The sequence below is a fragment of the Stigmatopora nigra genome, chromosome 13 (genome assembly GCF_051989575.1).
Source record: "Stigmatopora nigra isolate UIUO_SnigA chromosome 13, RoL_Snig_1.1, whole genome shotgun sequence".
In the NCBI taxonomy this organism is placed as follows: domain Eukaryota; kingdom Metazoa; phylum Chordata; class Actinopteri; order Syngnathiformes; family Syngnathidae; genus Stigmatopora; species Stigmatopora nigra.
In genome coordinates, this window is record NC_135520.1 from 10,712,609 (window position 1) to 10,739,848 (window position 27,240).

General features: G+C 39.4%; 3 protein-coding genes across 5 annotated transcripts in view; 1 reads left to right on the top strand and 2 right to left on the bottom strand.

Annotated features, from left to right (window-relative positions):
* Positions 1 to 14,036, top strand: part of npas3 (neuronal PAS domain protein 3) — a 136,482-nt gene extending 122,446 nt beyond the window's left edge. For both annotated transcript variants that reach the window (XM_077731608.1, XM_077731610.1), the window contains exons 9-12: positions 2,156 to 2,262; positions 5,991 to 6,138; positions 7,011 to 7,126; positions 7,229 to 14,036. In XM_077731608.1, the coding sequence (XP_077587734.1) occupies positions 2,156 to 2,262; positions 5,991 to 6,138; positions 7,011 to 7,126; positions 7,229 to 8,658 (1,801 nt within the window). In that variant the 3' untranslated portion in view covers positions 8,659 to 14,036. The remainder of the gene's footprint in view (positions 1 to 2,155; positions 2,263 to 5,990; positions 6,139 to 7,010; positions 7,127 to 7,228) is intronic.
* A 3,224-nt stretch (positions 14,037 to 17,260) lies between these two features.
* sptssa (serine palmitoyltransferase, small subunit A) lies at positions 17,261 to 19,045 on the bottom strand. Its single transcript, XM_077730939.1, has 2 exons — positions 18,813 to 19,045; positions 17,261 to 17,610 (listed from the first exon to the last, which is right to left on the bottom strand). The coding sequence occupies exons 1-2, from the start codon at positions 18,913 to 18,915 to the stop codon at positions 17,507 to 17,509; spliced, it is 207 nt and encodes a 68-aa protein (XP_077587065.1). The 5' UTR covers positions 18,916 to 19,045; the 3' UTR covers positions 17,261 to 17,506.
* Positions 19,046 to 19,103: 58 nt separating this feature from the next.
* On the bottom strand, positions 19,104 to 22,133 carry eapp (e2f-associated phosphoprotein). 2 transcript variants are annotated; one of them, XM_077730938.1, is made up of 6 exons: positions 21,947 to 22,133; positions 21,191 to 21,378; positions 20,823 to 20,912; positions 20,030 to 20,147; positions 19,829 to 19,954; positions 19,104 to 19,769 (listed from the first exon to the last, which is right to left on the bottom strand). In XM_077730938.1, exons 1-6 carry the CDS (start codon positions 22,015 to 22,017, stop codon positions 19,502 to 19,504), a joined length of 861 nt encoding a protein of 286 aa, XP_077587064.1. In that variant the 5' UTR covers positions 22,018 to 22,133; the 3' UTR covers positions 19,104 to 19,501. The 2 variants fall into 2 exon arrangements, with proteins under 2 accessions (XP_077587064.1, XP_077587063.1); XM_077730937.1 differs by having other exon boundaries at positions 20,030 to 20,195.
* Positions 22,134 to 27,240: the final 5,107 nt, after the last annotated feature.

The window sequence follows — 27,240 nt, forward strand, 5'->3', positions numbered from 1 at the left end:
TTGAGCAAATTGTGCATAAGATAAGAAAATGCAAGATAAGATAAAGGGAAATGATTTTTTTTAAAAAGTTTTTTTTTTTAAATGGAAGGTGTGAGGTAAATATAAAAATTTCTTAATGCATGCATTGCCTTTGACGTCGACATATTGTTCAATCCATTATAACATCTATTGTGATTCCAATAGGGAATTAAGTTATTTTCAGTACATTTACTACATCCTTAACTTTTGTATTCAAAAACTACTCTTAAATTCCCACTATCACAGATTTTTATACACCAATTTAATGATAAAAATGTGTCAGCGTATTCAAAAATAAGATTCATACAGATCCAAAATCATTGAAATTGTACAAAAGAATAATTTACCTAAAGTTGGGCATTAGCATTCTTAAAAAGCGATGACATACCAAGAGTACAGGACAGGAGCCAGCACAGTGCATATATGACTGAATAGAAAATGAGTATACTTATTGTATCTACCATTGAATATAAAAGTGAAAATGGGTCTGAAGCGTAAGTCCTGAAGAATATTTTACCGTACAAGTTCAAACCAAAGGCGAAAACACCATAACACAGGCCCCATGACACAGAAGAAAGGAGCCAGATGCTTCTTAAGCTCCATTCACATAAGAGTTACTTGAATGGTAAATATCTTCTATCTACGATGCCAGATTTTTTTTTTAATGGTGCACTTTTGGTGTCGCTGGCCGGGGCTACAAAAGCAACTCACATAGGAGAACATGCAAACTCCACACAGGTGGATAGAACTGAATATGAACTCAGGACCCCAGAGCTGTGAGGCTGATGCGCTAACCACTCATCCGCCGGGCAAGGATTAAATTTTGTATATATATTTTTATTTTTATTTTTTAATCCGATTAATTTTCCAAAGAAAAGGACTATAGTTATCACTCTGTGAAGTCCAATAGAGCGAATTGATTAAAGTAGGTCTTCCGAGAAAAACTACCAATTAGACTCTTTAAAATGAATAAAGTCTCCCAATTGTGTATGAAAGATATGAAATACAAAAATATGAAAGAAAATTATTTTTGAATGTATTAAAATGAATAAGAAGTATGCAAAAAAAATTGTATTCGTGCAGGTGCATAAGTACCGTATTTTCACGAATATAAGGCGCACCGCATTATAAGGCGCACCCTCAATAAATGACATTTTCCATATATAAGGCACACTGGATTATAAGGCGCACTGTATTATAAGGTGCACTGTATTATAATGTGCACTGTATTATAAAGCGCACTGTATTATAAGGCGCCCTGTCTATTTTGCGCCTTGTAGTCGTGAAAATACGGTAATTGCCATTGACTTCCAGGTATGAAGCACTCACTACACAGTCACCTCTAGAGCCAGCCATTGTTGATGTTTTGGATTTTTTTGTATAAAATCTTGCAGTGGGGGGGGGGGGGGCTTTTTGATGGAAGATTTTGTAAACTAAGATGGCAACTGCACATTTAACAGTATTGTTTCAGTTCAGGCGTTTGTGTTTTTTTAATATCCAACAGTGGTGGTTTTTCGTTTTTGGTTTTCTGTTTGTTCCATATATAAGGTGCACTGGATTATAAGGCACACTGTCTATTTTGGAGAAAATGTAAGACTTTTAAGTGCGCCTTATAGTCGTGAAAATACGGTATAAGGAAGCTCATATTAGGCAACAAAGCCTGCTAATATATGCACATAAACAAACATATATCTAATCAACTTCAAATTATGAATTTGAAACAACTTGGCATTACATACTCTCTTTTTCAGAAATGATAATAATCAGTCTCTATATGTCCTGCAATTTCATTCTCCTCTCCCAATTTCAGTCACAATTTCAAAAAAAAAATGGAAATAAGGAAATGGATGGACATTTTGGGCAATTTCCTAACTTGGATCTTGTTTTGTATACTGGAACAGTAATTTGCATATCAAAGTAACCTGAAAATGTATTTTGTAGAAACATTTGTCAGTAGACGTACCACTGTACACCTTTTCTCGTCTCAAGACATGGTTTATGGCAACATTACTGCTCGATAAACAGGCTGGACTTTTAACTGCATGACTTTGAGTTGTTTGTGGACATGGACAGCTCATTTTAACGAATTGCCATGTTAACATTGATGACCTTAGATTTGCATTTGTGGTATGGGCAGGATCAGCGACTACATGGACATGTCTGCAGCGGACGTTGTGGGGAAACGCTGTTATCAGCTAATCCATGCAGAGGACGTGGACGCCATCAGGCTATGTCACGTGGACTGTGAGTAACGCTACAACTACTGTATTTTCCCGCGTATAAGCTGTATTTGTAACAAAAAAATATATGCCTGAATCAAGGGTATGGCTTAAATGCGCAGAATACTTGCTATACTCTTTTTCACCAGTAAATGTCGACAAAGTAAAATTTACTATTTGTTGGTTATTTTCTGTTTTGCAGTAAGAAAACATCCCTCACTGGATGAATTAATTCCTTATGATATTGACCCTAATAATGTGCTTTTGATTCATACAATATCTCAGAAATACTGTAATGTGAGGATTTTTTAAAGATTTTCCCTTCCAAATAACGCATTTGCAATCCCTATTAAATTAAATTGTCAATCAGGAGGCGCCTTATACACAAGAAATTCCACACAGATTTTAAGGCAATTTTAAGGGTGTGGCTTATACGCAGGGGCGGCTTATGTGCCAGTAAATACAATAATCTGCGCTGCACTCCTCTCAGACACCCGGCTGGCCGTACCACTACAGAAAGTTCTCCTTTTTTAATGAGAGGATGTCGTTTGTTGGCAGGAAAGTGATAAGGATGAGGAGGACTTGAGGTCACGCAGTGATCAATTTTTAATTTTGGAGTTTTGCTTCTGAAAAATATTCTTCTCACCATCCTCTTTGTTACTGCAATGGTCATCTCTTTCTTTTATATCCTTCTATTCCTCATTTTCATCTTCCTCATCTTTGACCTCTCCTTCCTATTCCTTGACATAATCTTTCTCACCACCATCTTTCAGGCCCTCCCTTTTTTCCACAATATTCTTCCTCAGCTTTGTCTTCCTCACTAGGATCAGCTTCTACTTCACCCCCACACTCTTTCACCCTTCCTTTCTTCCTCACCAGCATCACCACTTCCTTCACTTTCCCCTCATCTTCCTCATCCACCTCACTTAAATACCTCTGCACCCTCTTCTTCCTCCTCTTCCTCCTCACCCTCCTCAACCTCAGACATAAATAATAGCCACAATATATAATTCATGTTTTGACGGTGATGTAGCTGACGAGGTGCACTTTTCAAAGACGCTGAGAGTAGACACTCAAAAAGAGGGTTTGAGCGTCAGGGAGGAAGATTGGACGCTACGGCACAAAGACAAACATAGAGGCGATAGGCTAGTGAGAGAGAGGGAGAGAATTTGACACAGAGCTCAGCGTTGAAGCCTGGAGGCGCTTTAGCTCAGAAGGTCTCTGCGGACCCCCAGCACCTTTAATCAACGCAAACTTAAACACACACCGACACACATCAAATACTTGGCATACACATGCACACACACGTGCACAGGTGCAACACAATATCAAGTCCCTTCAATGTCAAACACTAAAGTTTGACTTCCTGCTTTTTGGTTGACTTTTGTCACACACATACATACACGGATGTTATCTTCAATGATGGATCCCCAAAATGTTACAAAGACACACACCACTCAAATTCTTGTATGTGTGACAGGCTAAAGTGTTTAAGTTATTAATGATAGAGTGTGACATTCTAAAGTCATACCTGTCAACTTGTACGTTTTATATGTATTTTATACGGTTTTTAGCCATTTCAAATCATGTACGCCGTACAACGACTTTTGTACGGGGAAAATTTTAAAAATAATCGCCAATATTTATGAAAACTGATCTCAACAAGACCGTTTTGGCTAAAATCCAGATAGTCTCTTAGGCTGGTTGTCATTGATCGTTACTATTGTCACGGTATACCAGCAAAAATGATCCTCAATCGTATGTCTTTTTTTAGCGGTGCGTACGGCAATATCGATAAAGGATGACATGCGCATGCGTAGATATACATAGAGTAAATATCGTGGAAGCAAGCATGGAGGAGCCACATAGTAAGAAACGAGTTAACGCGAGTAAACATGCGTCGTACGGTGTTTGTACGGTTTTTGGGGGGTTTGTACGGGGAATCATAATCATTTATAAGGGCAGTTATCGGCAGAGGTTGACAGTTATGTAAAGTGTTTAAGTTATTAACGATTGCATGTGTGGGATTACAACTAGTTTTGGATTGGATGTTTATCAGTGTTCGATTATTGATGCCTTCATCCAAATAGCAAGAGTAATATGTTAAAGTCTGTATCGGTATTCGATTATTAATGTCTTGGTGCACATAGGTTGATGCACGGGAGATTTTTAGTCATTATAGTAAAAGTTGGTTTAAGACAACAACTAATCACTGTGATTATTTCTCCCTGTGTTTCAAGCAATAAGAAAATAGGGTGCAACATATGCATGTGAAAACAAGCAGTACATAAGAGTCATTTTGACTTAGAGGCTGCCATTGACGACTATAGTTGTCCAATCTATTAGCAGCGAGAGCTACCAACCTCTCCCAGTTTAAATGGTTTGGATGTTAATTTTTTAGTATTCATGTTTTCATCATCGTGTTGCTGCGCTCTGATTGTTTTAGCTAGGGCAGGAAGTAGATTACCAGATTGTACATAGTCCTTCCTCAAGTGGCGCGGTATTATCGCTTTCACCCTTTTAAAGTTCGGTAGCCACCAAAGACTGCCTGCCCCTTTACAACTTTGCACACAGGTCATAGTTTGTCACCATGGCAACTGTCCTGCTGGCCTTGACTGAAGGTCATTGAAGATTCTTATTCCATGGTATTCAAGTGCATGATTAATGCCTTACTCTCTTAGTGCTCATATTAGGGAATCTTAGTTGGAGTTTGATGGTTTGTGTAAAACTGCATGTCTGTTTCCATTTGTTTGTGTGAGTTGGGTTGTACATTTTTTTTTGGTTTTACATTGAAAATAATATAAATAGAAAAAACTAAAGTATATGAAAATACATGCAGTAAATAACTAGAAAATAAAATGATTCATTCATCAACTACTTCTTGAATATGAATTATAATAACAAACAAACATACCAAAACAATCATATCATTATCATATTCACCTCTTTCTCAATTATGAGCCTCTTTCTCCTCAGCCTTGTCGTCCCCATTTTCCTTCACCTTAATGATGAAGCTGACTTGCTGTGAATGCTTCGTTTTGGAGGTGAATAGAAGAGTCACAGCAGCATCTGGTGGAAAAACACACATAAAGCAACCAAAATTACTTGATTGATTCACGTTCGTCCTCATGCCAAATAATAAAAATTCGATGAACGTTAAAGGAATTTATCTTCGTTTTTTTTTTAGATAAAATATATAAATATATACATAAAAAAATAAAGATTACTTCTTCCAATGAAGACTCTAAATCCAACAGTCGCCTTTGCTCAAACAGTTTGACTTCACTTTTGCAGGTGCTCTCACATCCAATACAAAATTTGAGAAAAGGCTTATCATTCAAACTAAAGCACTTCATTCGCATATTCATTTGCCTGGCGGACCCAATATATATAGGAACCCGCAGCCTTCTCTGGCGTTCTGACATGCTGGCTGACAGTCCATAAATTCCCTCCAGCATGGAAGAACTTTGGTGTATCTAACTTGACATTCGTTCCAATAGGTCAACACTTATTTTCTCTGTTTTGCTCATTCTAAAGAACATGTTTTGTTTACATATTTACTTTCTTCAAGTAACCATCTTCATCATGTTCATTTATCCTAAAAGATTACAATTTAACTATTGTGTTTCAATGGCACCGTCGTCCATAGACAACAAATTCATTAAAACCGGGAAGGTGGGTGCAATCATCCATGCCATCAAACATTACTTGGGAACGACCACGATAACATTGTTAGTGTGTATTTGTTCACAGTGATAACCAAGGGTCAGTGTGTGACCAACTACTACCGTTGGATGCAGAGGAGTGCCGGCTTCATTTGGATCCAGTCCAGCGCCACCATTGCCATAAATGCCAAGAATGCCAGTGACAAAAACATCATTTGGGTCAACTACGTGCTTAGGTTAGATGTTGTCCTTATCATGATACAAATTTACTTATGAATTGTTTAAGGTATATTTTCATTGCTTTATTTTATTTTGCACCTTGTGTTATTGATATTATTTCTATTATTGTTGATACTAGTAGTAGTAGTGGTAGTATTAGTTTTAGCAGTAATAGCATTAGTATTAGCAGTAATAGTATTAGCTGTAATAGTATTAGTATTAGCAGTATTAGCCGTAATGGTATTAGTATTAGCCGTAATGGTATTAGTATAAGCAGTAATAGTATTAGTAGTAATAGTATTAGTAGTATTAGCAGTAATAGTATTAGTATTAATATTAGTTTTAGTGGTAGTAAAAGTAATAATAGTATTACTATTAATATTAGTGGTAGTAAAAGTAATAATAGTATTACTATTAATATTACTCACAGTAGGGCTGCCCGGGGACGTGGTTAGCGCTAGTTCCGGGGTCCTGGGTTCAAATCCAGGTCACGTCCACCTGTGTGGAGTTTGCACGTTTTGTCGGGGCCTGCATGGGTTACTCATGGGTCTATGGACCCAACAACAAACAACCAGACACATAGAAAATCAATATATAATAGAGATGAATAATCAATAAATAAGTAGTCCAAGTGAGGTCAGCAGAGCAGAGCGGGCTTGTTCCGTCTAAAGTCTAGAATGAGTTACATCGTTCTGAAGTCGTGATAATCGAGGGAAGACTGTACTTTTACTTTTGCTATTACTATTTTTTTTATTTATTCATATTAGTTTATTTTATCAAGCCTACAAACTATAATAATGTCAGACTTTTTTTATTATGTGAGGTGGATGCTTTCATTTGAATCATTTTCAATGTTTTTACTGTACTGTGTTTTCCGGTCTGGGTGCAGTAATCACGAATACAAGGACACACCCATTGACATGGGCCAAATGCCCAATCTGCCAGAAAAAAATTCAGAATCCTCAGAATCTTCTGACTCGGAATGCGAGTCCAAAGAAAATTCTGGTGAGTTCTATGTAATTATAAGTAGCACAATTTGTGCATCCATTCAACAGCACGGACGTCACTTAATTTTTGTTGTAAATTCTATATTTGTGTTTTCATTAGACAATGAAAAAGCAGCAGGGAGGCTCAACCAATCAGATGTCGGCCAGGACATGGAGGAAGAATCTCGACGGTTGCGACAGCAGCACTGCATCCAATCCCAATGCCCGTCGGAACAGGACGTTAAGCGGCTTGAGGAGCACGATACCTCCAGTAATGCCGAAAGCCGAGACAGCGACGACAGCCTGGACGCTTCCGAAGCTGAGCCAGACGAGCCCGAGGAGGCCGGAGGGGTGGCCGGGATGGGAAGCGTCCTAGCTGCCGTCCCAGGCGCCGTCTTGGGTGGCCTTCAGATCAAAGTGGAACATTACGGCGAGGCAGAAGAGCATCTCCATGCCTCACAGTCGTCTTCATCAGAGGAGGAGGATGACGAAGATGACGGCATCCTAGCAGGCACCCGCACAGTCGGTGGCAGCGTGGAGCGGCTTCAACGGCGGAAAAGGCGGAAAGTGCAGAAGTGGGATAGGACACAAAGTAGGAAGTTGAGACTTTCTTCCACTTCGACCAGTCCGATCACTGACGGAAACCCACTGCTCGATGGGGGCGCTCAGAACCCCTCGCAAATCCTCGACGCTGGCGGCTCCCCAGGAGGCAATGTATCTTCCGTCCTGAAGATCAAGACAGAAATGTCAGAGCCCATCAACTTCGACAACGACAGTAGCATCTGGAACTTTCCGCCCAACCGGGAGATTTCTCGCAACGAGTCCCCGTACAGCATGACCGCCAAGCCAGCCACCACGAGCCCCCTCAAGCAGAGCGGTTCCCTCCAGGTTCCCATCCCCGACGCCGTTCTGACGCCGCCCGCTACCGAAAGCGGAGCCAGGAAGCTTCCATACAACGGAAGCTCGACGCCATCTAGTTTAGCACCGCCCTCCGGCGGCTCCTCCGCGGACCCCCTGTCGCCGCCCCTATCGGCATCACCGCACAAGCAGCAGGGTACGCCCACAACCTCTTCCTCCTCATTGCTCTGCTCGGGCGACCTGGAAGCGCTTCAGCGTTTACAGTCGGGTAACGTGGTCCTCCCGCTTGTTCACCGCGTCACCGGCACGCTTGCGCCTGCCGGGAGTACACCGCCACGTGTGTACACCACCGGGACCATCCGCTATGCCCCTGCGGACGTCACGCTAGCCGTGGCACCGGGGAGCTTGCTCCCCAACGCCTCAGTGAACTTTGTGGATGCACCAGGTTTTGGCCTTGACCCCAAGACGCCCATGGAGATGCTATATCACCACGTACATCGTCTCAACATGTCGGCAGCTGCCGCTGCTGCGGGTCCCTTCACGGGCTCCCCGGGGGCCACCGGAGGGACCGGCACTCTGGCAGCCCAGATCCCCAGCGCCGCTAATGTATTTACCACGGCCGATGGGATTTTCTCTACCCTGCCATTTCCAGTGTACACCAATGGTATCCAGGCTGACAGAAAGGACGACTAGCTCAAATGGGGCCCCCGCCGGAGACCGCGCTACTGTGTTTTCCGACTTTACTGTGTCACCAGGGACGATGAATGAGAGAAATAAGGACAGGAAAAGAGTGCATTGGGGGGAAGATTGAAGAAAGGGGGCAATGAAGTAACAAAGAAAGAAGAATGGTAGAATTCAGATGGGACAAATAGAGATGAAATGATGGATTAAATCAAGGTGATCAAGGAAAAGGATAAATTTGACAAAAGTAGGCATGCTTAATAAAATTAAGATTGAGGGGGAAGAAAGAAAAAATCACAACTACAAAAATGTGGATGGAAGGAAGAATTAAGAAAAGAAAGGAAGATAAAGAATCGACGAACGAATAGAAAGCAAGGAATTACAAAGCATAGAAAGAAGAATGGGAAGGCTAAAATCTGTAATAAAAAAGGAAGGAGGGATGAAAGGAAAGAATAATGCCTTGAAGGATTTAAGGGGGAACCGCCAGACTTTGTGTAGCACTTTTTAAACTCCTCGCTTGTTTCTGCCGCCATTTTGCTCCCCCGCTAATCTATCTGACGGTCGATGACATCATCAGTCCTATTTGTCATCATTTCCTATTGTCGCCGGCGAGGATAAAAAAAACATTACAACATAAAACTGACATAAGAAAACAAATGAACCAAGCGACGTGTGAATGTGGAACTACTTCATGTTGCATCATCCGTTTCCGTGACAACACACTTGTGGTGCTACGACAAGATGGCCACAAATTATCTCAGTCAGACTCATGCTCTTAATACTCAAATGATGTTGAACCTAATTGGCATTTTTTTCAAATTGATCCTAATGGTATAGCATTCCAGATAAGATCAAGGCTAACAAGCTAGCCTTAATCTTAATTTAGTGGTAAAGATGGTAATCAATTTCCTTGGTGGATCATTGATGTGCTTAAATGCTGACCAGTTACGATAATTGATGCTATTTAGTAAAATGTTGTTAATAATTTCAATGCTAATAAGACAGCATTAATGTGAATCTCTACCATGGTAAGCAGCTAGCATTGTTGCTAAAAGTTAGCACAGATGCTAGTCACCTACTAATATTTATACCAATCACTTAGCCTTGGTGGTAATTGGTTCGAACTCTTGATAGTCTCCCACTAACATGGATGGTAATTTATTTTCTATATTAATCTGCCATCATTGATGCCTATCATTTGGCATTGATGCTATTCACCCACTAGCATTGATATCAATCAGCTAGCATAGTTAAATTGAAAAAATGAATGTCTTGGACCAGTCGCTGTTTCATTACTTCTTCCACCAACTTTGGGGAAGGCAATCCACTCACTTCCGTCTCATCATCAAACTCTGGAAACCCAACCACACATCCACCAGACGCCTCGTTGACAAAAAAAGGGGAAAAAAGAGGAAAAATTAACTAACAAACGTGCACTGTGAATCAACGTCATTTGTAATTTTTGCTAAGACGAAAAAAAAATCCCACGAAAATGTGCTCAGCGCGTAAAAATGTTGTTTTCGTTTTCTTCCTCTGCCGTGTTTTTCGTGTTGCTCACGGCCACTTCCTGTTCCTGTGCGTATTGCTCTGTGCCGTGTGTGCGCTGTCGCCGCCGCTGTTGTCGCGCTGTCGTTGTGTCTTCTCTGTGCTCTATTGTGAACCCCAAAAGGAACCCAGGGAGGTTTTGGAGGTTTGTGTGCTGCAGGAAACAAAAACAAGGAAAAAAAACAATCGGAAACATTTTTACTATCTTCTCTGTTGTTTTCTTAGTTGTTTTTTTTTCTTATTTTCTTTCTGTGTTCTCTGCTTTGCTTTCGTGCCGTCGTCTTTATAAAAACTGCCTGGACGCTTCGTGCGAGCAGCGTCAAGCATTCTGGGATTCAACATCCACTTTCACTGAGTTATTTTATAATTAACAGTGGCGAGCCATGCATTTCACACCTAGGCCTTCAGTAGTGCTACATCCCAATCAATCCCACCCTCAATAACTATTTTATGGCTACAAATCATTTACTGCAGCTACAGCTGCGACACACAAAAAGCATTAATAATAACCTCATAAATTTGAAATATGCAGAACTGATTGTAAAGGTCTCCTGGTAGATTTCTGACCCTGGCAACAAATAAAGGCTGAAATTTGATTGGTTAAATGCTTAAATATGAAAGCAATGAAAGGAAGCTGACAGACAATTTTGAATTATTTAATAAGTATTCATGGACAAAATATAATTAACATCAGTCTGTGATTCATCTATTTTTTACACCAGCAGTGAAGGCCTTGCAGGCCCTGACAGTCCACCACTGCTTATTAATAATATTGCTTGCCCATTGATGACAATGAAAGGCAAGTCAATTTCATCTGGGAGGCTAGAATCGATTGATGTTAATCATTTAAATTCCATGCAAGCCAGCCAGCATTGATGTGAATTCTTTTCTATTCTGTTTAATGATTAGCAATGACGCCAATCACTTACAATCGATGTGAATGTGGGTCGTATATATGCTTTGAGGTGAATTGACTAGCTTGGATTATCTGATTAACAACACAGATGATGCGTGCTCATCATGGTTGCAGAAACTCGGCTCCTTTCAATACCAGAACATAATATGTCCTTTTTTTCTTTTGTTTGCAGCTTCTAAGGCCATCCTTACAATACACAAGGTTCTCAGCCATGAAATCTGATACATTGGAAAAACTACACGAGAATCGCCCCAGATTCCACTAAACAATTTAGAAAATCTGAGATGCCACATACAACATGAATCTATCTCAACTGAGTCAGACATATGAATATGATAGTATAAATCAGGGGTGTCAAACTCCCTTTGGTCTGCGGGCCGAATACAGCTTAATTTGAGATCAAGAGGGCCGGACCAGTAAACTCATTGCAAAATTACATAAAACTAACAATAAGCCCACTTTTTTCCTTTGTATTAGTCACTAATACTAATAATTAATGCAAAGAATGAGTAAATTATCAAAACGTTTATTAAAACAATGTTCCTTTTACATTATGAACAATATATTATGAACAAGAGAATAACATAAGAATATAAATAAATGTCATTTCATGTTGTCTGCACGTACTAAAACACTGCGCCCCCTAGCGGATAATACGAGAACTACAGATTTTAAAGAAAATTCATATTTTTTATACAATGCAGCTTTCTTCCCCGGGTCGTACCAAACCACCAGACGGGCCGGATCCGGCCCGCGAGCCGTATGTTTGACACTAATGGTATAAATCTTTTTGCAACCAAAATTGCAGTTGGAGAAACTGATAATCAGTGAGTCTTGATGCCAATCACTTAACTTTGATCCTAATGAAAAAAATCTTAGCAATAATATTGACTACCATTGATGCAAATCATTTATACTTATTTTTAATGATGTGCAGGCATGCTAGTCATCCAATAGTGTGATGTAAAATTAATCTGATAACATTGATGCTAATGGTTTAGCCTTATATACCTGCTGATTCCAAAAGTAGCCTTGATGTTAATTTCCCAAACATGATTTTCATCTGTTAGCACGGATGCTATTCACCCACTCTTAATTCCCACTCAATCATGAGCTGACATCGGATTGGTAGCGTTACCAATACACGCGAAGGCATCCTACTTCCGAATCACACTCCATTACATGTCGTCTGTGTCAATACTACTTTGGCATGCATTAAAGGGGCTCCGATTTTGTACAAACACATGAAATGAGCCACAAGCCCCTTTTAAAATGCAATAGCCTAATTTTTGCAATCATGCATTCATGAAAGTATTCAAATCTTCATCACGTTTCAATTACTACATCATTTCCCAGAGTGCTTTGCGTTTGGATGCACGTTTTGAGTGTATTTTAGCACTTTCCAGCCAAACATAAGGAGCAAAGGCTGATCATTTGATGTATTGAGTCTTTGTAAGTAAATGAAAACTACAAAAAAAATTAAAAAACAACAATAACATTCTATTTTTCTAGCACTTTGAAGCTAGTCTCTTTAAATCTGTAGTGACTAATCACTTGGGGGGGGGGACACAATTTGCCTTCTCCTTTTGTTGTTAATACACGCAATACGTGCACGCACGAAAAAGCTACGCCTTCTTTTGACGTTCTTCTTGGTTTCCGTGTTTGTCTGTGAAGACTTGAAAACAGCGGTCGGGGCCGCTGTTGCCATCATTTAACTGTGAACAAAACCTGTGTCTGTGTTTTGGAACTTGTTCTTCTACTTATTGTTTTCTAAGAGACGACAACAATGCTCTTCTCTTACTATCAGTGTTAACTGTGTTACTCAAGAGTAAAACAAAAAGACAAAAAAACATGATGAAAAGAGTAAATAAACTATGGTACATTTCTATTTTTCCCTCGCAGAAGCGGAGGAACATGAAGCCGATGCTAACGGATGCTAACTTTGAGTGCCTGCCTTGTTTTTCTCTTCTTGTTGAGTTTGTCGTTCGATCATCAAAAAAATGCTGCAAACCTCATTTTTATAACGGTTCTTCTTTTCTACGTTTACTAAGTTGTCGCACGGCGTCACTACGACATCTAGCAGGAGACATTTTCAAAATAAAAACCTTTCTCTTCACTTTCCTGAGACCATTTTGATGGCAACACTTCCTCACCACCAAGTGAGTTGTGGAAAAACTACAGTCATGAGTGGGATGAAAACTGTCTTCTTTAGCCTGCAGCTGTTTTTCTTTTGCTTTTATTATCTTGCTCATCTTTTTCTCCCTCCGTTGGTCATGCAGTAATATCAGTTTCAGCGGTGATAATAATAATAATGCTCTGAGATAGGGGAGAGGTCAGCGGCGTCTGTGAGCGTTTTAAATATTTTAGCCTGAGCAAAATGAGCAGCCATGAATGATGGATACGAGCCGAACTGCAACCTCAGTTTCACCTCGGCCTACGGGCCTCGCGTGATGAAAGATGCTCAATATTCCCATCGTGCAACGTGGTGAGAACGAAGGTGCGCCAGTCGGAAAAACTTCATGCATACTTTACTTCAAGGGTGTCAAACTTGGGTTGGTTCACAGGCCACATTAACATCAACTTCATTTTACGTAGGCCAGATCATTTTAGATCTAATATTTAGATTTTTTTTTTTTCGCATTAAAAGGACTGGATCAAAAGCGCTAAATACTCATTTTTTTATAGATCTAAAACAATTTTGATTTAAGTTTTTTTTTAGTATGGAAAAACTTCTTTCAATCATGTTTTTCATTTCAAAAGGAAAGAAATAATAATTATGTTCATTTTCAAGGTGGAAAAAAATAGTACATTTGTATATATTTATTTTTTGATTTTCTAAAATGCTTTTTGAACTAATAATCAAAGAAAAAATGGACTAAAAATGAAGTGATTGATTTAAAAAGGGGAAAAGAGGAATTATAATGTACATCTATAATCTTCATTTGAATTTAATCCTATAACAGAAGGTCGACACTCGTGACTTACTTTCCCAGGCCGCACAAAATGATGCCAGTTTGACACCTGTGCTTTAGTAGATTACTTTACTTGATTTAAGTATAGTTTTAAACCCCTTTTAAAAAAGACTGGAAGTCCACAAAATGATAACTAGAGGCAAAAAAATCATTTTTTGATATCTTTGTTGCTCCACATATAAATATTCTGATTTGTGAACCCATATTGCAAGCAGCGAAGAAAAAGTACTGTAGAGTTTTTGCAAAAAAAATATACGGTTCTCTCCAATATCTGACCACCAAAATCCTTATTCATTTAGGCCCCATTCTTTTTAAAAAATAATAGAAAAAAAGTGACATGAAATCCACAAAATATCAAGGAAATTACCTAGAAATTCGCTAAAAATCAACAAAAATTTTTTAAAATGTATTGGTAGTTAACCACAAATGCCCCAAAATGTGCAGGAAGTGACCTGTATGTAATCTAAAATTATTTTGAGGAGGCACGGCACACATCCAATTAATTTAAACTGTGAGGATTGGCAGTGAATACTCATCTTTCAGGACCACAGACAGCGCCAAACGTCCCACTCCTTATCACCAGGTGGTCTGAGTCAAAAGTAGTAATGGGAAATCTATAGCAAGTGACCCATTACAGAGCAAATCATTCCCATGCCATTCTTCAGAAATTGCGTTTTCGTTATAGTGTTTGACTTTGTTTCATTTTTATTTCCAAACATTTGTACTTGTACGAAACTACAAAGTTAGAGTGTTTCTGAAATCTGCAATAATTTCTGACATAAACTGCTTTACTGATGCTTTTCTTTTTGCGAGTACTTTTAGTAAAGAACATAGAGCACTCTTAGAAACGTTTTCTTCATAAACGTATATGTACTTGTGACAGGGTGAAGTAGTTGATGTTATACATGAGTGCAGGTGTTAAGTTAAAAAGGGACTCATGCCGCTAGCATGCGTTAAACACGGGGCGATGACGTAATGATTAACCAATGGTCATAGACCTTGGTATAGTATAATAACGGGCTATTCAGACATTTCTCTAAGTTGGTTTGAAATACAACAAAGGACCTGTCTGATTATTTCACCCGTCTTTTAAAGGCGAAATACCGCTACCCCGTGGAAAATCACGGGTACAACATACTTTACTTAAGTACAGGGTCTGATTGTTTTTTTAATATTAAAGTTGCTCCAGTAAGTATGAGTCATCTGTGTAATGATCATCTTAAAACCTAGTAGCAATGTAACAGAGGCCAGTATCTACTGATCATTTAAGGCTCATTTTTACCTCTGAATTTATTTTTTGTAACAGGGCTGATAAATTGTTGACATATACATACTGGCAGTTTACATGTTAGCCAGTAGAGGGCATGACTGCACAGCCTTCGAGATGGCCTAGAAGTACAACTTTGCCTATCACGTAAATACATACAGAAGTAGTGGTAACATGTAAACATTTTGATGTCTCCATCCACGTGGTGCAACATTACATAACAGAGTATGCTCCTGTCAAAAAGCACTCTTAAAAAGAGAACTGGGGCTTTGAAATCCCCAAATGAAAACGTACCGAATGAGCCGCATTGAACTTTAAAAAAAAAAAAAGAACTTTATTAGGTCTTACTTCGGTAATTCTTCACTTCTGAGCTGCTCTGGAGACCAGTGCCGTACTAACTGCTGGCTTATCCACCATTTTGAAGGTGGGCGACAGCCATTTTTTCACTCTGACCTTGGTCACACACACAAAAAAAGTTTTCATAATGATGTGTATTAATCTAATACACGGCAATACAACCCGCAACAACTATTTTATGGGTATATAACCTATACTATACAAAACATTAATAATAACCTCATACAATATTACTCAGGAATATAGCCACATTTTACTCACCAAAAATCCTCCTTCTTTTCTATCGCCATCGAATCTCATGCTAGAAGTTGAGCCTGTCTTGTCGCATTTGTGGCATAGTATGTTTTTAATTTTATTTAGAGCTGAAAATGTCTTTCCGGTTGTGACAGGCCAGCTTGCTTCGGAGTTGTCCTAACCCTAACCCCAACCCTTAATTATGTCCATCTTTTCTTGAAAAGTCCATCATGAAGATGGCTTTGACAGTAAATCTGCAACCATTTCCACTTCTCCTCTTTTGGCCATTGTGGGTTTACAAACCCGTTAATAAATCAACAGAACAATGTACTATTTGCTTGTGCAGCTCACTACAAAGGCAGTGTAGTAGCTGTGGCTAATGCACTCTATTCCTAGCCAATCATAGTTTGTGAAAGCGATGACGTATCCTTTCGCCTGATTGAATATGCTAGAGAAACTTGCATTGGCTTTGCTGAATGTAGTCATTGTGGTGCTCTGCTCTTGTACAAGAGCAAAAAAGACTGCCACCTCGACAAAGAACAGGCATTTAATTCAACAGTTGTAATCGTAAAATATCTACATTGTCATATAAAATTTGAAAATCTTCATATCGTCTTGTTTAACTTATTTTGTTACATCTCAGCTCTCATTTTCTGAACAGCTTTATTTTCATTAGGGTTGTGGAGCGGTGCTGGAGCCTATCCCAGCCTAATCGGTGGCCAGCCAATCGTAGGGCACAAGGAGACAGACGACAGATGGGCAATTTAGATTGTACAAGCACCCTACATGCATGTTTTTGGATTGGGGGAGGAAACTTGAGTACCCAAATAAAACCCAAACAGGCCCGAGATAACATTTAAACCCTATAAAGGTGGACATGACCTGGATTTGAACCCAGAGGTGTGAGGCCGGTGCGCTAATTACTCGCACCACCGGGCCACTCAAGCTTTAATCTGTCATCATAAATCACCCCTTTTCCTCCCGACTCTGTTCGCAAGTTCCGAGTTCTCACAAATGAAATATGGAATTTCGGGTTTAGTTCAGGCTTGGGGCTGCAAATCATGTTAATGGCTCGGGTTGGGCCGGACCGAAAATTAATACCGACAGGCCTGGCCGGATTTTTTTGGCCCGATCTTACCTCTCTGGAGAAGTATTGCTCCAACTGAAGTAAACAGGCTAGATACTTATAATATTTTGTTTCTACATGTATCTGTATCTATGCTGCTATTGAAGTCCTTAGCTGAAATATATCTCTGTACTTTTTTTAAAAGTTTTAGCAGGAAAGTCTTTAGGGACTAAGAGAGAGGCAATGAACTCGCTGGCTTAAAACATTTTAACTTTATAATATTCCCCCGTCCACAAAACACACACAAAGAACTCATTTGTACTTTACATACATACAAAGTGAATGTAACAACACAAATAGTGTTGTCATTTTATGGAGAAAAAAAAAAGTTCCTTTTCAAGGTATGATTGAGTGGTCCATTAAAAGGACGTAGAAAGCGTCCATGTCGTTCAATAAGAACTTGCACAATAAGGCAGCTGGAACCAAAGAATCCAATGCCGTCGTCACTGGACCATCTGGAAGTAGCGTAGGATGGCCATGATGTGCTGGGGCATGAACACGTAGCCAGTGTACACAGCCATGCCTGCCACACTGACCAGTAGCGAGTCTGTGATGCCAGTGGTTAACGACAATAACATAGAGGAACATGAGCTCAGAAAATGAGTCCAAAACAAGCTGGTGCAATGAAGGGTAGCGAGAAGAAAAAGTTGACAATCGATATTAAGCATGAATAATAGAAAAACATGATAGTGTACAGGTGACAGAGCTGGCTCTTCAACGTAAGATTAAAAGTTATTTTTAAGTGAGTGCGTATAGTAATCTAAGTTAATTTAAGATAAATTTAAAGTTAGTTTAGTTACGTCGTATCACAAACGTGTAGCAAACCGGACGTGTTCCTCTGCCGTTAGCCGCTACCATCTGTCTCAGAGGTAAGAACTTCATACAGTACTGTATATAATAATGGCACATTTTATTGCAGATCATAACCACTAGATAGGGCCGCCCGGTGGAACGAATGGTTAGCACGTTGGCCTCACAGCTCTGGGGTCCTGGCTTCAAATTACAGGGTGGTCCACCAGTGTGGAGTTTTCATGTTCTCCCTAGGCTTGTGTGGGTTTCTTCCGGGTATTCCGGTTTAGTCCCACATTCCAAAAACATGCATGGTAGGTTGATTGGACAATCTAAATTGCCCCTAGCTATGGGTGCCAGTGTGCATGGTTGTCCGTCTCCTTGTGCCCTGTGACTAAGGGTGTCCCCGCCTCTGGCCTGGAGTCATCTGGGGTAGGCTCCAGATCTCGTCAGGTGCAATTCTATGACTCTTAAAAGTCACCGTCATGACGCCAATCAACGTGCACGCCATTCGGCATAAGCAGTCTTCGGTCCGACGCAAATTCCCTTGGAAATTAAAATACAAACGGGTGCCTGAAAGACTAAATCGCAATTGTAACACGTGACAAATGTCATTTTAATCCCTTGGCTGTCATTAATAACAACAACAACAAAAAACTACCCGCATACAATTGTTGTAGCTCACCTGTGTGAACACGAGCTGGGCAACGCCTCTTGACAAACTAATCAAACATTTATAACTCATTAACTTTTGCAAACAACATTCAAAAGGTTAAAATTTGAAATTAACCCACGTGAGCCGATTCTGACCTGAAAATGCCGCAAGTTGACGTACTTAAGATAACTGTTGAAAAACACATCTTTATGAATTCAACACGGAAGAGGAGATGCTAACAGATAGCGAAGGGATACAGATCCCTAAAAATAACACGGAGCTCGGATAAACACGGAAAAGGATACTGAAGACGGTTCTCTCCCAAGGTTCTAGCATGTATAGAGCAGTCACTAGAAGATATTGGCGGTAGAACCACGACAAATTCTTCCAGCAGTCGCCAAGAGCCATGTTACAAACTTGTGCTAATGACTAACTAGCGAGCGTGTTTATTTTGCACTTGCCCGAGGTAGGATTTCCGGGTTGCAGTGACGTCGACACGTAAAACATGTTAACCAATCCGACGTCTACTTCGCTGAGTTTTCTTTGGCTAAGGCGGTACTTCCTGGGTGCTTGGATAATCTGGGTTTAGATCTGGGTCCACGATTGAGGTCCACCATATTGTATGTGGCATTCTCATCCGACCTCTTAATCGGCGGAAGCTATTGGCCAACGAGTGTTACTTTTATTCTGATGATTATGTTTACTTATTTTACAATGCATTATCACAGTAACGTGTTGAATACAATACCCCACAAAATATGTTGACATAAAACATTAAGCCATTTACAGTAAAAAAAAGTTTTATAGAAATTCAATTTCAGAACTATTCACAATAATCAGTTGAGCTGCATTATATGTGCTGTGATTTAAAAATTATAAGAAAAAAAAAGAGATCAAAAGAAAATGAGTGGTGGTTTGAAATCCTTCTGTAATATGAAACATTATACTAGACGCTCCATTCCTCGCAAGACACTATAAAACCGAAGAAGAAAGCTCAGCTGTGACTGGACAAGATGTTGAAGAAGTGGTAGACATCATCTTTGTCCATAACCGCGACCTCAGTGGAACACTCGGAGCAGTGCACTGGATAGTAAACCTCATCTCCGTCCAATCCAGCAGGCATCGTCACTACCCCGTCCTTTTTTCGCTTTCTGTTCCTTGGCGCGTTCTCCACTTGCTTCTTGTAGCGCAGAACTTCCTCCTTGTTCACGCTGCAGTTCATGACGAACATGGCGCGGTACTGTGTGCGGTACCTCTCGTGTCTGTGCAGAATACAGTGGTGAATAATAGCAGGGCACACAAAAAAAAACAGTCACCTCACCGTTGACAGTCTAGACACAGCGTGGTCATGCAAGCAGGACAGTTGAGGACAGCATCACTCCTGGGAAGACTTTTGGGTTGTGAACGCTGTGTGTGAACAGACACCGCTGGGCGCTTCCTGTGATACCTGAATGAATGCGAGAACAGTTCACGACAGCCAAAAAAAAATCTATTTTGGCGTCAAAATTCAAAAAACACTTACATTCTACGCTTGGCGTCTACCCAGGCCTGGTCCCTCTCATCCTCGTCAGGATCGTACAGCAGCTCGTCATTAGTCGGGATTCGTCGTTGACCCCGACGCCGCCCGGCGGTACTACTTGCTAAATCACATATTTTATGACGAAAAAACGTAAAGCCTATATTAGAGCCTGTGGATTTAAATGGCCAGATTACATCACTTGAAGCTATGGCAAGATTTCCCACGGCGCAGTATTATTTTCAAGCATTGACTTTTTAAAAAAGTGCATGGTTGATGGTTTTCCAGATGTTTGTTAACTCCATTTGAGGTCAAGTATAACATGAAACACAAACTACAAAGTGAGATACACTAGTGAGAAAAAAAATATACAGTGGTACAGTAATCCTTCAATTATCAAGTCTTCCCTTATTGTGAATTCACTACTTTGCGGTTCCACTATTCATTATTATTTGAGTTTTTTTTTTTAAGTTCATTAAAATCTGAAAATCCACACTGAAACTCTTGCTGCTAGTACTCAGCACTGAAGGCTTTCCTCCCTACTGAAACAGTTTCTTCAGTGCTGAGTTCTTGTAGCAAGCGGAAGATGAGAATGGCTTCCGCTTGAGAGTTTTAGCATGGATTTTAACATTTTTATGAACTTAAAAAAGTAATAACAATGAATGAGGAAGTGAATTCTTGATAAGTGAATTCGTGATAATCGAGGAAAAACTGTATAACAGTACACAGAGCATATAACAACAGTAAATAAAATGTGATTTATACATGAGGTGATGAGTGACATCATTTCAAAACTTACTGGGCTTGTCTTCTTCGTCAGAGTCCGAGTCAAAGTAGATCTTGTCGTACATTTGAGGTATCGTGGTGTTAGCGCATGTCGAGCCATCAGCTGTGCGATTTAACAAAAAGATATGTTAGATTGGTCAGCCGTTGCATAGTTAAGGCTTAAAATTGTCCTGGCACCAAACGGTCAACGGCAACGACAGCTCATTGTCGATGGCAAGTTTGGTGTGTGAATGAATGTGAAATCATGTAAAGTGCTTAGAGCAAAGTTAAAAGAAAAGTGTCTATAAAGCTCCACTATAAGTACTCTACATTTAGCTAAATAGCTTATAAAAATATTTTTCTCTGCTAAATTTTGACCTAAATCTATATATCTATGCATACCTGTCTGACTGGGCGTGGGCACCCAAGTGTCTTCCATGGTCCTGATGGTGGTACTAAGCTCAGCCTCCATCTCCTTTTCAAAGTCATCATCGCTGGACGACTCACTTTCGCCAGTTAAGTACTCTCGGATCAGCTTCTTTTTCTGCTCTGGAGTACCACTCAGCAGTACATCAAGCTCATCTTCCGAACTACAAAAACAAAATTTATTACATCCTTCATTATCATTGAGAGGGATGGGTGTCCAGTCAATTTTGCCAAACAGGGTTAGCGGACACTGTGCTACATGTGTGTGTTGCGTGCGCGTGTGCATGCCTGTACATGGGCGTTTTTATCTTCAATCTACACAAGGGACGGAAGATAGACATTAGCTCTTGGCTACATATTTACATGTATATTCTCATTAACATAAATATGTTCATGCATATCTGCTGTCCCTTATTACATAAATAAAACTCGGGAATCAATTACTGTCAGCATGTCGAAGTCAGAATTGTACGGACGTCCACCATCGTCAATGGTAGCCAATTTGTTACAGACAACAAAAACCCAATGGAGCAAATTCGACAAAATTTAATAGTGATATTTTTTTCACCATTACACAAATTTTCACATTAAACAACTCAAATCAAATGCCGACACAACGTGACTTTATCAGATTGTTTACATGTGAACAGCATTCGGCGCTAGCGTGCGGTTTAGTCATGATTTGCTCAAGCTAACAACATTAAAATAATTAAATATAAATTGAAGAATAACCTGCTGGACGCTCTTTCTTCGTCACTTGGCTCCTCAATTTCATACGCGTCGGCTTCGCTGCATTTATTCATCTTGTTCAGCGTGAAACGAAGAAATTTAACGGTACATTGGAGCTAACAAGTTAGCCAATTTTACCCCGTTTCTTCTTCTGCACAAGTTTGACTTCTTTGGGGTTTTTTGGTGGAGAAGGCGTTATTGCCACCTACCGGTAAAATTTAATAGCTGAATTAAATGGAACAAGAAAACCGCCCTCTTATTTTATGTACACATTATTATTTTCTTTACTCTCACTCTAGTTAATATTTGGATACAACAATATAAAAATAAAACCATGTTCATTTTGAAGTGAGTTTAGCTAGCTTTTGACTTCTGCCCATTTACATTTCATTCCGACGAAGAAACGTAAAATGTGATTAAAACAGTATATATTTTAAAATAGATGGGTTTAATGTACTCGTGTCAAATATATATAATTCTAAAGGTTAAATTACAGGGTTTGCAGCTAAAACAAGATTGACTACATCATGACATCTTTGGTATTTTCAAGCATACTAATCAATCTCACAAAATTCACTACTTGTGAAGTTCCACGACATGGCGGATGTATTTGTAGGCTTGACATATTTTTTCCCCGTACGGATTGGCCTGGCACGAAATTTACACACTATATTAAGTAAGATGTTGTTATTTAAGAAGGCCCTAATCTTGTGCTTTATCTAAGTCTACATTATCCTTTCCTGTGTCTGTGCTTGCAACAAACTGATTTTCCAGAATATGGGATGAATAAAGGTTAATCTAATAGAATAAACTCTAATCTAATTTAACCAAAGTTGGTGACTCCGGTCTAAATTGATTTCTAAATGGGTTGCGTGGGTTTTCTCCGGGTACTCCAGTTTCCACCCACATACCAAACACATGCATTGTAGGCTGGTTATAAAAAAAACTGAATAACCCCTCGGTATGAGTGGGAGCATGAATCCTTGTCTATCTCTTGTGCCCTGCGATTGGCTGCCCACCTTCTTGGGTGTTCCCCCGTGTGGTGCCCATAGTTGCCTGGAATAGGTTCCAGCACCCGCGCGACCATTGTAAGAATTTGCTTAATGCTTGACAAAATTAATGAATAACATTAATTAGAAAACCGTCAACTAATTAAACTAAGTTAGACTTGTATTTAATCCAAATGATCAGTAGAGGGCAGAAAAACCCAAGATTTGAAACTCCATCTTTTCTAGAGGTCAAAGAGGGCATGAAAAAGTTGCACGTTGAATACAACAGATTTTCCCAACCTTTTTTGAGCAGCAGCACAATATTTGCATTGATAAAAATCTCAAGGGAAACCACCATCTGAAAATTATTTAATTTAAAACAATGTGCCCAATATTAACAATAGTGATTCTCATAAAATTTTTATCAGCAGGAATCACATAAATTGCCAAAATCAAATTTTTCACAGTGACCTAATGTCACCAAAAGTTGATGTCTGCAGACCCTGAACGACTTCTGGCAAAAATAAGTAATGTAATGTTTTTCAATTGCATAATTTTAGGACTTTTCACAAAATATCACTTTAAATCTCCTAAATTCATTCAAAAAATAAATCTCTCACAAAGACTTTACGTCGCCAAAAGTTGATGCCCTAGAAACCAAACAACTGCTGATTCATGTTGGAGAAATATAAACATGAACTAAAGTTTAAATATTGAATATAATATACAAAAATCCCTTTAATTACGCTCTTAAACCAGGTTTGAATGTTTTCCCATTGTCCTATTGTTATTTTAAACAAGCAGATCAGCTACCCCCACACAGGCCGATGCGTCCACTTTTATGCCGTGTGATCTTATTGAGCCTATTAGATGCAGGTGTGGTGCTAATTAGACCAGGTGGCTCGCCGAGGAGGTAAAAATATTCTAATCACACACATCTGTACTGGTAGTTGCCTGCCTTCATCTCCCACCGGGTGACACTCAGACACACAAACACACAACAGGGACAATGGGGGTGTGTGTGCTTTTGTGCTGCTATTTCTGTGATTTGTTTGAATCTACAGTCAAAGAAAAACAAACTATCATTGCGAGATGTAATTGTGTAATCTGTTTTCTAACACACATAGACTGAGTTACTGTATTTTATCGCATATAAGCCGTATTTGTAAATCAATGAAAATGATGACTGAATCAAGGGTACAGCTTATATCCACACAAGACTTAGTGTTGCTACACTATTTTTTTACCAGTAGATATATTTACTATTTATTAATTATTTTCCGTTTTGCAGTACGAAATCAACAATTACTAGATGAATTACTAACTTCTTTATGATAATGTTCTTTTGAACCATACAGTATCTCAGAAATACTGTGAATCGACGGGCAGCTAATACGTGAAAAATTGCAACGATTTTAAGGCAAGTTTAAGGGGCGACTTTAATGTGTGGAGGCTTATATTCCAGAAAATACGGTGTTACATGCCACGTGACAAAGACAATTCAAGTTGACCCAGGTTTAAGTGTGTCCATGAACGATTGTTGGGCGCATTGTCGCCTGCGATTTGCTGGCAACCAATTCAGAATGTCCCCTGCCTACTGCCAAAAGTTGCCTGGGATAGGCTCCAGCACCCACACAAGGGATAAACTGTGAGGATAAACTGTATAGTAAATGAATGAAGGAAAGAAGGAATTAGTGAGTATTTTTATGCTGAATTGAAAATAAAATTTTGAGTACTTTTTTTTACTTTGAGCTAAACATTTTTGTTATAAATGTGTATTTTAAGCCAAACCTAAGTACTGATCAAAACGGGCCGGGGCAGGATCGAGGAACATTTCCATACTATATACTGACAATGTTGTGCTTTTCCACCTCCAAAGTTTTACTATTCAGGTAGGCGGCATTGTGGGTACTCGGACGATTCGCCGACAGACGTTTTGCCGATGGACAGTTCGCCGAATGTACGTTTCGCCAAACGGACAGTTTGCCGAACGGACGTTTCGCCAAAAAAATAGTCTTTAGTTTATTATTTTATTCAACAATTAAAAGTGGGGATGTTTCTCATTGTGTTGTTTTTTTGTGCCGAGCTTGAAAAACACATTTATTTTGCTGGAAATAAACAATAGGTCCCTGGCCCTCTACTGCAATCTGCCAAAAGAAAAGCACAAAGCATTGTGCTGCAACCGGGGATTGTTGACGAACTTGTGTTCCTCAAAAGAGTCTTGCTTGGAAACATGGAAATTCTGGAAGAAACATTTTCATGTTTTTTCTTAAATGCAGATTTAAAAAAAATAGATTATTTCCAATTTTGTAAATGTAATTGCTATTGTAGCTGATTAAAATGATTCTTTTACCCAAATGTAAAGTTAAAGTGGAATGTCTCACATTTGGTCTTATTGCAATGTGACAATACGACTGGCCTCTGACTGCTCACCACCAAATATAGCAATCAAGCGCAACCTTTTCCCCATTTTTCTGTCAGGTGGCCCAAGTACAGATGAATACTTGACTTCATGTCCATACATGAAGAACATGTAACATGTTTTCCCCGCTCGTAGCACGACTCCACCTGTTGGCCCGCTGAGAGACATGCACTTTCATTATCTTATCCCACCTCACATTACATGTCAGCACACTTGCACACACACGCACACATGCACACACACACACACATATATACGCGTGTTGAGAAGTGTGGAGGTTATTATCGGATGGTGTCAGTGGGCCGTGGACATGTGCCATGAAGTGAAATGAATCTATTCAGGTGTGTTATATCCTCACTCTATGTTCCACTGACAATTGGAAGGTGCAGGTGGGCTGGGATGTGGGGGTCTTCTCGATGGAGTCCACCATGCTATCGCATGCTTAACTATTTTTTTTCATGATAAAAAGTAATTAAAAAAAAAGATTAAAAAGTGACATTTCATATTAAAAAAGAAACCCTGACCCTGTTGTCTCGGTGGTGGACTGAAAGTCATCTATAATGTACAACCTTTAATATAGTAGTGTTAAACAATTAATTTTGACAGTGTGGGAATCGACAATGTTGACAGAGGTGGCCCTTAAACAATGGTTACTAAGACGTATAATTAGTCAATGGACGTTTTGGGGGCAGAGTTTGCCAAAGCTTCAGGATGTATCCTGCCAACCTCCCATAGTTCGCTGGGACTCCAGCACCCCATTACCCTCCTGAGGGTAAATGGCACAGTAGAAAAATGATTAAATGATGGTGATAGGTGTTCAGTCCATTTTATCTGGAAATGCAGTTGCAAAGGTCTAGAAGTCACCATCAATGGCTGCCATTGAGTTAGTGATTGGCTGTCAGTAGATGTCAACACAGATACAGGTGTCACGTGCACCCCGTGCCATCATTTTATGTGAATCATGAATTTTCTCAATGCCTGCAACAGACACTACATTATTATTATTTTTCACATGTACGTATGCTGCGACCAATCGGCGCGCCCGATTCACACTTGTGACACACAGGAAACGGAGCGACGTAAAGAGAAGACAAAAAGTCCAGCTGTGACTGAAGGTGGCACAAAGAAGGAAGCAGATGTCGTCTTTTGGAGGAATACACGCGTCCGCGCATTGAGCATCGGAGCATGTTAGCGTGCATGTGATTGGTTGTATGTGAAAGATGTCATCTCCAGCTTATTATTTGCACAAAGTTGCTTATTTGTGTGCTCATGAAATTAACTTAATTGCTTGTTGTTGAGGATTTATTGGTATTTTCATGGAGGCTCACACGCTAGGGGGGGCTTTAAATGCACACACACATCCGCGGCAGGTGGCCGCACTCATACACGCTCACACTACAACAGGCACACACACAGACACACACTCTTTTTCAAACTCAATCATGCAAAGACACTTTTTTTTCAAACTCACTCAATCACTTCTGTGTGACTTTATCATAAACATCAACCATTGCAGATGGGTCACATGACAATGCTTGGGCCCAAAACACCAACATGATCTCATCTCACATCATTGGCTACGACCAAATATAATGTGACAGAAAACAGACGGCAAACAGCCACCACACACACAATTTCCCTCACGCATTCATGAATTCATCTTTTCATATTAACATATTACCTTGAGATCCCACATAATGACTAAGAATATTATATATATATATATATATATATATATATATATATATATATATATATATATATATATATATATATATATATATATATATATACATATATATACATATATATATACATATATATATATATATATACATATATATACATATATATATACATATATATATATATATATATATATATAT